The 12172-nt window shown below is 51.6% G+C and overlaps 1 protein-coding gene across 1 annotated transcript; it reads right to left on the bottom strand.

The window, feature by feature from the left end:
- Positions 1 to 2677: 2677 nt before the first annotated feature.
- Positions 2678 to 10696, bottom strand: MYL4 (myosin light chain 4). Its single transcript, XM_062595514.1, has 7 exons — positions 10598 to 10696; positions 9226 to 9253; positions 6243 to 6392; positions 5184 to 5357; positions 4609 to 4686; positions 3893 to 3936; positions 2678 to 2819 (listed from the first exon to the last, which is right to left on the bottom strand). Exons 1-6 carry the CDS (start codon positions 10694 to 10696, stop codon positions 3908 to 3910), a joined length of 558 nt encoding a protein of 185 aa, XP_062451498.1. The 3' UTR covers positions 2678 to 2819; positions 3893 to 3907.
- Positions 10697 to 12172: the final 1476 nt, after the last annotated feature.

Raw genomic sequence — 12172 nt, forward strand, 5'->3', positions numbered from 1 at the left:
CATTCCCGCCCGTGGGCGCTGAAGCTGCATGGTACCAGCCCTGGCCAGGTGCCCGGGCAGCCCCACATAGCGTATTTTCAAGTTTGTAATCGCTCGGGTAGACCTGCAGGTGTTTGCTTTCGGGGTGTGAGCAGCCCGGCACTGACAGGCACAGCTTGCTTTGCTCCCTGACCCGAGACACCCAGCGGAATGGGTCGTGGAGCAGCACTTTCCCCCCTCCCTGAGATGGAGACCTGCCGGGCTAACAGGTCGCCTTGAGCCGTTTTGCCCAAATGGTGGGATCCGGTGGAGGATCCATCTGCCTTCCCTGACAGCCTTCAGCCTCCTGCTCCTCTCAGGGAGTGCAGCCCGTCCTCTTCAGCCTCACCTTGGTCTTGCTGCCCTGCCCTGAGCTGTTGATAACCCCTTGGCACCAGCGCTGGCTCCGTCCGCCTCTTTGTTTCACAGGGACGGCGCTGACTTCCCCCGAAACCCTGACCATCTTTGGTACGAGTCTCCGTCTTATCAGGCGGAGGAGATACGGCCGCAGGCTCTCCTTGGGCTGAGGGGTTATTTTTACCTCTCCTCAGAGCCCCTTAGACTTGGAGTAAAGCGCCTGGACTATAAAGGGCCACAGTGTTGACTATTGCCTTGGGACGTAGGGACGCATTTAGATTCCTCCGGCCCTGACGTGCCACTCTGCATGTGGGGACGCTCGCGAGCGTCTGCAAATGCTTTTTAAAAATGCCCATGGGGTTAAAACTATCTCACAGGGCTTTTTTGGTGGCAGAAGCAAGTGGTGGAGCAGCAAACAGACCTGGGCAGCTGGACAAACAGAGCTGGTGGTTGGCGTCCTCAGGATAGCTTTGCTTAGCAGTTGTGTCCTGCCTTGCAGGACACCCAAACAGCCAAGCACGTAAAGATTACACCAACAGCCCGGCCTAGGGTGTGAATCCACCCTCCTTCCCTTTGCCCCTCACCACTGCACGTCAAGGACTTGTACCCAGGGCTAATTTCAACCAGCGGAGCTGGCAGGGCACAGAAGCACATTGATTTCAGCTACACCTGCTAAATGCATCCTTCCAACCTGTTTGGATATAAATCAGCTCTATTTTATCCTAAACAGACAGAACAGGTTTCCAAAGGGATAGGTCACTGTCTCTACTCCCGAGGGTACTTCAAAGGCTGGATTTCACAGCACTCATGTTCTTTCTCTGGTTTCTCTCTGCCTTTTCCTGCTGCTCGCTTTCTGTCTGTCTCTTTGCAACAATCTCTCTGGTTTTAATTTACGGTGTCATTCCAGTCTGCGAAGAAGCTGGAGGCTCAAACACAAAGCTTGCACTTTGCATACGACAGCGAGAGCAAGGCCTCTTGGCTTGCCAGGGCAAGAATATCACACTTTGCAGGGCCCCTAGTCTCTGCTACGGTTTTTCTCAGCAAGTTGGGGCAGGTCCCTCTGCCTCTCCACTGCTCAGTTCCTATCTGTAACAGCACATTCCTCTGCTGGAGCCAATGCCTTGGAGGTGGTGGCAAGGGCAAACACAGTGTCCTCTCTCATCCAGCATGGTCCTTTAACAGGTTAAAACACAAATAATACATTAAAGATGTGAGATGCCCAGATACCCGCTAATGGAAGCTATAGAAATACCACAGACACGAAGCTAAAAGCTAATCTTGCATCTACAAACAGCTCGTGTTGCTTCTTATAAGCACTCATATCAAGCAGTGGGAAATAAAAGCAGCTGTTACTCAGTCACTGAACAGAAATGAGCAAGTGGCAACTGAAGTCAATCCCATTGAAGCAAAATATTTTAAATTTCTAGTCATAAGGCACAGAGCAAGGATATTTGAATAAAGGACAAATCAAAGAAAAGCATTATCTACTCCCAAGCGCTCTGCTGAGAGGAGGGTTGAGATAGTGGCATGAATTATTTAGCACTTTTATGATGATACAGTAATCTTTTGCAGGTGGGTAGAAGGAGGGAGCCACCAGTTTGCATTGCACAAGCCTTCCTGCTCTATGTGTAACTTTTTGACATAAGCAATTTTTTGACAAAAGCTACATCCAGCTTTTACACAGGTTGTTGTAGGTTGGATGGGCTAAACACTTGAGAAAGACCTGGTTTTAAGGAAGAGGTAGTATCTTTTACTAGCTCAACAGCTTCAAGAGGTACTTCACCAGGTACCAAAAATCTCAATGATTTTTTCAGTGATATTATTTGGGCTAAGAAAAGGTAGTACTTCCACTACAAACTTGACTGCCCCTTTTGGAGATGGAGAGCAGGTGAGTCCCCATGAACAGAGAGTCTGTGGATGCAACCTGTCCCTCATGCCTTCTTTGCTTTACCAAAGTCTACCTACATCTAGCAGTGCAACATGCCCAAACTGCAGCCCAACTCCTAGCCCACCTTGAAGGTGGGATGATGAGTAAAGACTGCTGCCCCCAAGTCTGAACTCCTCCCTCTTGCGCAGGGGTCATAAAATCAGCCTCCTTTCCCTTTCCTTGGAACTTCTTGCTCTATCTGATCACTAGTGGTCCTGATCTCCTCTGTCTATCACTTTACTGACTAGTCCAAAGCCAAAACAGATAAGAGGGGAGAGAATGAAATTTAATGAGCCAAATATCACAAGAAAAAAGAGAATAATTTAAGTTTTAAAAACAAGGGTTAGATGTGTATCCCTTTATATATTAAGGCTTAGGCACACAAGTGTGGAAGCCAACTCCTCGCTGCGGCTCATGAAACACCACTGCAGACTCAGACCATCCAAGGAAGAAGGGATACAGATGGAGGAATCTCGCTGTTCATGTTGCTCAGGTGGAGTCAAACACTTCCAAAAACCTGGGACACAAGAAGGAGATGGCTTAATGCAATGAGTCTTTGCAATGACAGAGCTATTTCTCAGGTAAACCCAAACCGTCAATAGCCATCCTTCCAAGCCATTAAAATACAGTGCTTCATGCAAACAGTTTTGTGTAGAATTAAACCTTCCTGGCATAACTTGCCACTTAAATACTTACCTAGCTGAGCTGATGAACAGCAACCAGAGAGAAATGGATTAAAAGCAAGATGAGTGCTGAATATTCAAAGTTCAGACTTCTATCTGCCTTTGTTTTAACCTTCTGATGTTTAAAGAGATTTGTAGAAGAAAGGAGAGATTTTTAAATGTTTAATCTGTGTATTTAACAGTATCTGAAGGTCAGTTTTTTGCTTGCTGCCTTTCACACAGCTGGGGAGAGGAAAACTGTTTAAGAAAAGAAATTGAGATAATGAAACCATCAAAAACTGGCAGGGGAGACTGGGGGCAGCTGGAACAGTTCTTGTTAGTTTAGATTTTCTTTTAAATTGACTAGATTTGAAAGGAATAGTTTACACTAAAAGAAATTTGTTTCTCTGTTTTCCTCGTGCAAACTTAGAGAAATGTAAAAAGGTTAACAAGCATCAATGGTACGTTTGATGTATTCTTTCTAAAGTTAAAGGCATTGTGACATTTCTTAAGTATTGGCAAAATAGCTCAGAAACTTCCTTATTCGGTTCTTAATATTGTCTTAGCATCAAGTCATCTGCAGGTTTTAAAATATTTAACTCCAGCAATGTCTGTTTGATGACCACCTTAGCTCCAGGTGGATTAGGAAATGTGTCACTGTAAAACACATAAACCTCTTTCTTTCCAAGCAGAGGACGGCTATGCTTCCTACATCATGACCAACAGTCATGGGGCTGATGCTGTCAGGGTACATTTCAAATGGCACAAGCTACAGATGCAGCTCGTTATCATGGACTTATTGGGGTTTCAGAGCTGGAGTTATTACTATAGTATTATTCCACTGCAGGGTTAGGTTTTGGGTTCTCTGTCCCTGGCAGTTATAGCCAGTATTACTGATTTTAGCACAAGCGGTGGGAGACTGACTCACCTGAAGTTCCTTGTTTCAGCCAGACATGATATGCTTGACAAAAGCTAAAGAGAAAACAAGAAACTTGTGAGATATCAGTGTGTGCACTAAAGGCCCAGGTGTTTCGGCCTGGGGCTGGAAGGGGCTTGGAGCTGTGGCCAACAGGCAGCAAGGCATAATGATGCTCTGCTGTGTTTGACATTTCTGCTGTTCACATCTTCCAACTGCCATCCCAACCCCATTCCCTGGGAGACAAGCCAGTATTGCTACCCCCAGCTTTCTGAGGCCAAAGGAAGGGGATACCTTCTTTTCCTCAATGCTCACCCATTTTAAGGGTTCCCAGATTTAACCTCTCATGCCTGATTTTCACCCTCTTAGAGCTGGAAATGCTCCAGGACTCCAAAAGTTCCCAATTATCCTCTGCTATGAAAAATACTGTCTGTGTTTATTTTTGATAGCTTACAACAAAACAATGCCAAAACTGGGGATAAAACAGTCTTGAAACCCGTGGAAACATGATCTCTTCAGCAGTTTTTACTGGAAGTTGCTGACACAATGGACTTGTTACCACCCTAGAGGAAATGCCTCAGAGCTCTCCTCAGAGAGGTTTTGGAAGATGGTTCACACCTCTCTCTCTCTCTCAGTGACCACCAGTTTCCTCTTGGAAGACACATTTTGTCCTCGAAGTTAGGACTACCGTGTCTGGGATGGCCCTGACAGCAATCTGTTGCCCCTACCTTCATAGTTGATACAGCCATTGGCATCTTCTTGCCCTGCCATGAGCTGCTCCACCTCGCTTTCTGTCATCTTCTCCCCTGGAGGCAGAAGATGGAGAGGTGAGGAAAGGGATTGTCACCCTGTCTGGACCCTCCTGTCCTTCTTCCAGAGAGCCAAAGCCACCAGAGAGCAGAAAAGGGAGTTAAAAGAAGAGCCGTGCGCCAATGCACTATGGACTAAGGAGTGCTGTGGGAGGCTGAGGTGAGAGGATCAAGGTGCAACTGTTGTCTGAGAGCTGAGTATGATGTGGAGTCTCCAGCCCACTTGGGTCACATACGAAGCTACAGCTTAAGGTAGGAAAGGCCACGTATTTGGGGGCTCTCCTATGAGAGTCCGGAGCAGCAGAGAGTTGGAAGCAGTAAAAATGGTCTGCCCAACTCATGAAATGAGCCGACTGACTCAAGCCATTTGTGGGGCTCCGCTCGAGAAGAGCTGGGGTGGCCTGTGCTCTGCTCCCTGTCTGCCTTGTCAGCTCCGCTAATCATGGCTCCCTCCCCATGTGGCCTGTCCCCGGGCACCCAGGGCCAGCCCATACCCAGTGTTGCTAACACATGGCGTAGCTCTGCCCCCATGACCATGCCGTTGCCCTCCTTGTCGAAGACACGCAGCCCTTCCACAAAGTCCTCGAAGGTGCCCTGCTCCTTGTTGCGGGCAACATGCTGCAGTATGGGGAGGAAGGTCTCGAAGTCCAGCATCTTTGTGTTCATTTCTGAAAGACAAGGAGGAGATGGGATCATGTTAAACCTGTACCTCATCCTTCCTGCCAAAAGCTATTCCAGCTACAAACAGAGGGGAACACAGCTCCCTTTCTCCCAAGATACAGTGAGCAAACCCCGGACTGCTGCTTGGGAGGACCTGGGAACCCAGCTACTTACCCATGCATAACTGGCCTGGCCCCAAGTTCTGCAACTTTAAGTTCCTATTTTTTTTTTGTTTGTTTGTTTCTGAAATCAAGAGATTTTCCTATTCTTTACACTGGTTTATTCCTGATATTATATCCAGCACAGACAGGTAAAGACACAAGCTTCAGGCTAGCAAACTGAAGGCAACTGGAAATAATGCAGACTGAGTTATAAAAAATACAGAGTTCTAAGCCTGAAATGGCTTCTGAGAACTTGAGATGGCTATAGAGGCATGGGGCGAGCCACGTGGCTTCTTGCCACTTGGAATTCAAGCACGTTCTCAGCAAAAGGATGAGGCTTTTTTCTGTGTTACAGCCTCTGATCTCCAGGCTATAATGCGAGAATTCTCTCTTTGCTTTGACACAAAGCAAAGACACAGTTCTTGGGCCCAGGGAGCGAGGCCGCAGCTGGGTCTATGTTGTGGGGTTTCACTGGGTTGCGCCAGCACGGGATCTGTCCTCCTGGCCTCTGCCACTGCCAGCTGATGGCAGTCTATCCTTTTCAGGTCAAGTGAGGTATGTGGAGGGGGCATGAAGGAATTACGCAGGAATGAGGCCTCTCTGCATCACTGCCCTTCAAATTCCTTCACCTAACTAGGCCTATTCCTACAGGGAACATAATCCTTTACTTGCTGCTAGGAGGCACACTGATTGCTCGTCCCACCCTCTCCCCGTTGTCCCAGCTGCTGTCACCTTCCGGTTTGGGTTTGCCCAGCACCTTCAGAACCTCTGCATTGGTTGGGTTGTGACCGAGTGCCCGTAGGACATCTCCGCACTGCGCGTAGGTGATCTGCATGGCTCCTGTAGGTGTCCGGTCAAACAGGCTGAAGGCTTCTTTAAACTCTGTGGAAAAGAAGAGCTCATCTGTCCCCCACCCATGCTGGCCCCACTTTCTGCCCCGCCAGGAGCGACTCCTGGCCCATGGGCCAGGAAGGGAGGGATGTGCGAGCAGTGGGTGCCCTCTGCAGCCATCACTGCTGTCCAGGGCACACAGACCTGTGCTGGCTTGAGCAACAGCAGGCAACTAGCCTCAGAGGCTTGCCAAATTCCTTTGACTAGTCACCAGCTCCACAAGCAGGTTTTGCTACCTGTATGGAGCTGGCTGGATGAATCCTGCTGAGATTCCTGCACCAGCTTGTGCTTGCAGCACTGGCTGCAAGTGCAGCCTGTTGTCTGCAGCGGAAAGATCCCCTTCCTTCTCTTATTCTATTTGTGTCTTCTGGGGATCTCACAACCCTCTCTCTCCATCCCCACATCCGCTCTGCCCAAGCCTGTGAGAGACCAGGTTAGCACTGCTTCCAGGTGTGCTGCTCAGACTCCACCTTGCAGACAGCCTCCTCCTGTTACTCCTGGTCTTAGCAATTGCCTTCCTCTTCTTTATACCCTTCCCCAGGCCTGCATCCTCGCAGCCCCACACAAGCAGACACTGCATGACATTGCTCCCATTTGAGGAAGAGTGATCATGTCCTCCCCAGCCCTGTGGACTGTGTATTCTACCAGCCATGCCTGGAAAGACACAGGCAATTCGTTTCCATGTTCTCCTCCATAAATTACTATAAGCCCACTGAGTGTTCCCTTTTACCTGGAGGAAGAGGGCCTACATCTGGAACAATTAGGATCTCTTTCCTTTTGTATGTGATGCTTTTCAGCTTCCTGGCCTGCTGCAGGATTTGATCTTTAACCCTGACGTTGGCTACATGAACGATCACACTCCTGCAATGCTCAGAGCCTCGTCTCTGTCTCCCATTTCCCACCCGGAAGGCCCTTTCCACTATGACAGGCTCCTCCCTTGTGTTGAGGTGCAAGACGTGGGGCAACCATTGCTCTAGGAAGCCCACCAGATCCTTGCCCTCCTCTCCTTCTGGTAAGCCAAGGATCCTGAAGCTGGAGGCTGGGGCCTGTCTCTCCAGCTGCTCCACACGGGTAGCAAGACAGCGGTTTTCGTGCATAAGGTGCTCCAAGGCTTGCACATATTTTTGTGTTTCCTCCTTGTGCCTCTGGATCAGCAAGTCTGTCTGAGCAGTTGACTTGTCCAAGCTGGTAATCAGCCCTTCTAGTGTGTACATGCGAATGCTCAGAGCTGTGAGTTTATTGTCCATGGCACTAATGAATTCCAGGTTCTGGTCCATTTTCTTCATAATGTCTCGCAATAGCTCCCTCAGAGAGGTATGGCTGCTCTTCCCACTGTTGGGCAGGCTCAGATGATCACGGTCTCGTTGCAGTGATGGAGACATGAAGATACAGTAGGCATCGCCTTGGGTTTGGTGGGAATCCTCACCCTGGGCTTTGGGCGTGCTCCGTTTGCTACTTGGCATCTTCATATCTTCTTGCTGTGCCTTGCCATCCCTTGGCTCTGCACCCACAACGGCCTTGGCTTGGACCTCTGTGTCCCTGTCCCTTGCCCGTGGGAAGTTCTATGCTGGTCTCAGTCCACCCATCGCCATGGTGCTCCCCCACACCTCAGGGTGTTCTGCCCTCTGGCCTGACCTCACAATGGCTGTGGGGACACCTGAGTGTGTGTTTGTGTGGGGAACGTCACCACCCGTGAGTCCTTGGGCCAAGGACATTGCTCCGAGGGTACCCCATGGCCTCCTTATTTGTGCCAGGCCTAAGGCCTGCTGGCCTGGCCACAAAACAGTGCACGATGGAGCAGAGCCTGCTCCTGCATCCGGTCTCATTACATCCTCCAGCCACCCTGGGTAACGCTATTGCGAATGTCTACTCACAGTGGAGTCCACCCAGAAAGGCAAGAAGTACCGGTAGCACTGTACTCTGGGACATTGCTGGGGGTCAAAAGCAAATATCTTCATATTTTAACTTCCATTTTCGATGGCTTGCTTGTCCCCTTTTGGAAAGTGCTGTGAGGGCCAAGCCTGAATGATGCAGACTCTCCTCCTCGCAGTATTGCTGCCGGGAGCTGTCCTTGGATCTTGTTCCATTCCTAGCCTGCACGGAGGCGTTACAGCTGCCCGCTCAGAGGCGAGAAAGCCCAAGTCCAGCCTAGCCCATCAGCAGGGGGCTGTCACTGCATTGCCAAGGGTTGCTCCTCCGGTGTGAATTCCAGGCTTTGAACTAGGCTGCATGTCTTGCCAGGAACGAAAAATAGCCTCTTTTTTTTTTTTTCTTTGCTAAGATCTGAAGCTGGGGTTATCCTTTTCAACCGGATGGCATCCTCAGTACAGAGAAGGAGCCGGGATCTGTTCATTCCTCCCGACCCTCCTGGCATTTCAGTCACAGCTAAATCCCTGCACTGGTTCCTGTTCCCCCCTGGCGTTACTCCTATTTCCACCTCCTCTCCTGCCCCCTCCCTTCCCATCCGTGTCCACCCAGCCCTGTGCTCTGCTCTCCGCTCTGCTCCCAATGCTTTGCCCTCTGCATTGGCAAACTCAGAGCACTCTTCCCAATCTCCTTAACAGCCCGATGTCAGCGAGGGACGTGACTTTCTGATTTCATGTGTCCTTTCTAGCTGCTGTGAAGTGTCACCAGCCAGTCCTGGAGGAAGAGCAGCACGTTGGGCAGAGCATGGGGAATAGGGTGGCCCGACCCTGCTGGGCTTTCCCCACGGAGGGGTTTGATCCCTGGGGCCTCAGCAGTCAAGTCTGCCAGGAAAGACAAACAAAAAAAGGACTCCCCGTTTCTAATGCCAGCTCTGGGAGGAAGTATGGTCTGCGCTTACCTTCAATCTGCTCCGCAGTGAATTCGACCTGTCGGGACGAGAGAACAGAGCCGGGCGTGAGGAGCACGTTACTGCCGAGGGCGTACAGCCCCGCCGGGAGACGCCGCGATGCCGAACCGCACGCCTGGCAAAGCAATGCTCTGTGTTTGAAATTCCCTGCTTCGGAGGCGCCAGCAGCCTGTTCAAGGCAGGCCGCCGTGTCCGTGCCATGCCATATCCGTCCGCGCCGGAGTGGGAACGCTCTTTCCCAGGGAAAAGCGCAGCCGGCAGGAGCATGTCCCGGCAGCGGTGCGGCGGGCCCGCGGGTGGCAGGCAGCCGGGACGCTCAGACCGCAGCTTGGATTATTCTGGGTGGAAAGGATGTTATTTCAAGGCTTGATCCCTAAGGCAGGGTTCAAGTGGTTAAACAGCCTCCATGCTGAGCCCTGCTATTAATAACTCTCCTGCCATAACTCTGGCTTAAAAATGTAACTATATCCTGGGGAACTATGGAAAAAATGAGCTCCCGTTATAAAGCAAGAGGCACGTGGATAAAAGATGCTCTTGTCTGGAGGAGACAATGCAGGTGGCAAACACTTTAGGAGGAAAACAGTTGGCAGCAGAAAAACTTTTTAATGCTCTCAGAGCATGTGGGAGGGGGCCCATCATGGCATCTCAGCCAGGAGCATGTGGTGTTTGACTCCAAAACATATGCTGTGACATGTTGGCAGAGAAAGTTTATTCCTGAACAGGGATTATCACAAATTGCATTTTATTTGCACAATTCATCCCAGACTCCAAGATTTAGAAATCTCAAGATTACTCTGATTTAAGCCTGGCTAGTGGCTAATACTGGCAAACGGATTGACTGGAGAGCTGGGAGTCTCCTCCAAACACCAACCTACAGGGGTGATCACCTCGAGCGGGCAGGATGGGGCAGGCTGAGAGGGGCAGGCAGCAAAAAGCAGCCTGAAAAACCCGGCAGGAAGCAGCTCTGGGTTGAGCCTGCCTTGGTAATCAGAAGATGCTGCGGAGGCAGCCTGGGAGATGAGCTAAATGTGTGTGGTGGTTTCATCTTCCACGGCTGCTCCGTCTCCAAGCGGGAGAGATCATCTTCACGTATGGGGTTCAAGAGCCAGCAGAGAAAGGACAGGCACAGCAGTTTCCTCGGATCGGTGCTGTGCAGGCTTGGATGGGGGGCCAAAACTTCCCCCTAGCCAGGGGAACATCAAATCCCAGCTCGCTGCATCAATGCACTCTGAATTTTCCCCTCGCCGCCCCAGCGCTCGGATGGGACGGCAGCCTGGCTAATGCTGTCTGCATGGAGCACGGGATTGACGGTGCCAGGCAGATCACACAAGGAAGGACGGGGCTGTGTTGATTCTTGACTCACCTTCACGCTCTTGGGATCGAAGGCCAGCTCTTTGGGTGGCTCTGGGGCTGGAGCTGGTTTGGCCGCTTCCTTCTTCAGGTCGGGTTTCTTGGGGGGCATCGCGCTGGCTCTTTGCGAAGGCGCAGGAACCCAGCGAGGCAACCAACAGGAGGGACAAAAGGCAAAGCCTGCTCCTTCCCTTATATACGGAGCCCCGTCCTCACGCCGGAGGGGCCTGGCCAGCTGCTGGAGCAACTGCTACTTACTATAAAAGGAAGAAAACGCCGCGGAGAGAGGCCCCAACTTGACAATTGCCCATTGTCACCAGCTCCCGGCGCAGGGAGGCCGCCGGCCGCCCCCCAGGCAAAAGAGGGGCGGATGCCTCCCCCCAGCACCTGCGCCGGGTGGGCTGCACGGGGGCCGCTTGCTAAAAAAATCATTGAAAACCTAAACGCTAAGAGCCCGGAGTGCCTGGCGAGGAAATAGCAACGCGGCGGCTGAGAGACCTGCCGCGATTCCCCGCGGGAAAAGCGGGTCTGCTTTTAGGCAGGGTCGCAAGGGCGAATGCTGCGGATTCCTTGGCAGACCCAGATTTCTGAAGCGCCGCTTCGCCGCAGCTCGGTCCTCTAGGAACGCTGCCCTCAGCCCGGTGCTCGGCGCCCCGGGCTCTCCCCTTGCCTGCGCGAGGCAAACGCGCACGGGCTGAGCTTTTCCTGGTGCCCTGGGAAAGAGGTTGGCAGGGCTGCGAAGGGGAGAGCGGTGCTCGGCTGCTCCCGAGATGGCTCCGGGGTGCGAGGAGAGCAAAGATGTCCTGGTTGGAGCTATGTGGCCCATCAGGACGTCACACAACCGATGGCGAAAGGCAGTTCTTCAATCTGTCGGCTCGGGATCCTTTTGCAGCCAGCGGTCCCGCGGATGCCGTGCAGCCCCTGCTCAGCCCGCGGGGCTTGGCGGGCGGCTGGGAGACTCCTCCGGGTTCGGCCGCCCCCGCTGCTCTGGCCCTCGGCCACGTCCAGCAGCAGCAGGGACCGTCCTGCCTCCCTCCGGGCTCCGGGAAGGAGCGCACGGGGCCGAGCCCAGCCAGAGGGTTTCCCCTCGGCTCCAGCCTCGGATTCCTCCCTCCCGGGAGCTGCGCAGGCTCCAGGTGGGAGATGCTCCGGCTGCTGCTTCCGCCCTCCTCTCCCATCTGTTTTAAGATCTTTGGACGAGACCGCTAAGTCGTGAAACTGATTAAGAAAAATAATCAAGAGAATGGTTGAAATCTCAAGATTTTTAAAAGACAGAGGTTGTTTTGTGTTGTCTCTTGCCATTGGAGCCATCAGGAAATGTCCCAGGCAGCTCTGAAAGTGCTCGAGAGCTATAAAATCACTGAAAACAGAAAGGCAACCAAACAGAAAGAGCATTTTAGGAAATCACACGTCTCCTGGAGCTGGGACCTAAAGTAAACCTCCAGATAATGCGACTGTAAGTGTAGCAATTGGCTAACCTGAAATCCAGCTCCCTTGGGAGCTGCCGGGCTCCTGTAAGAAGCAATAATTATTACACAGACATTAAAGCAGCTCCATTGCTCCCAAAGGGGAGCATTTCTAGTGACCC

Source organism: Rhea pennata, chromosome 26, assembly GCF_028389875.1.
Source record: "Rhea pennata isolate bPtePen1 chromosome 26, bPtePen1.pri, whole genome shotgun sequence".
In the NCBI taxonomy this organism is placed as follows: Eukaryota; Metazoa; Chordata; class Aves; order Rheiformes; family Rheidae; genus Rhea; species Rhea pennata.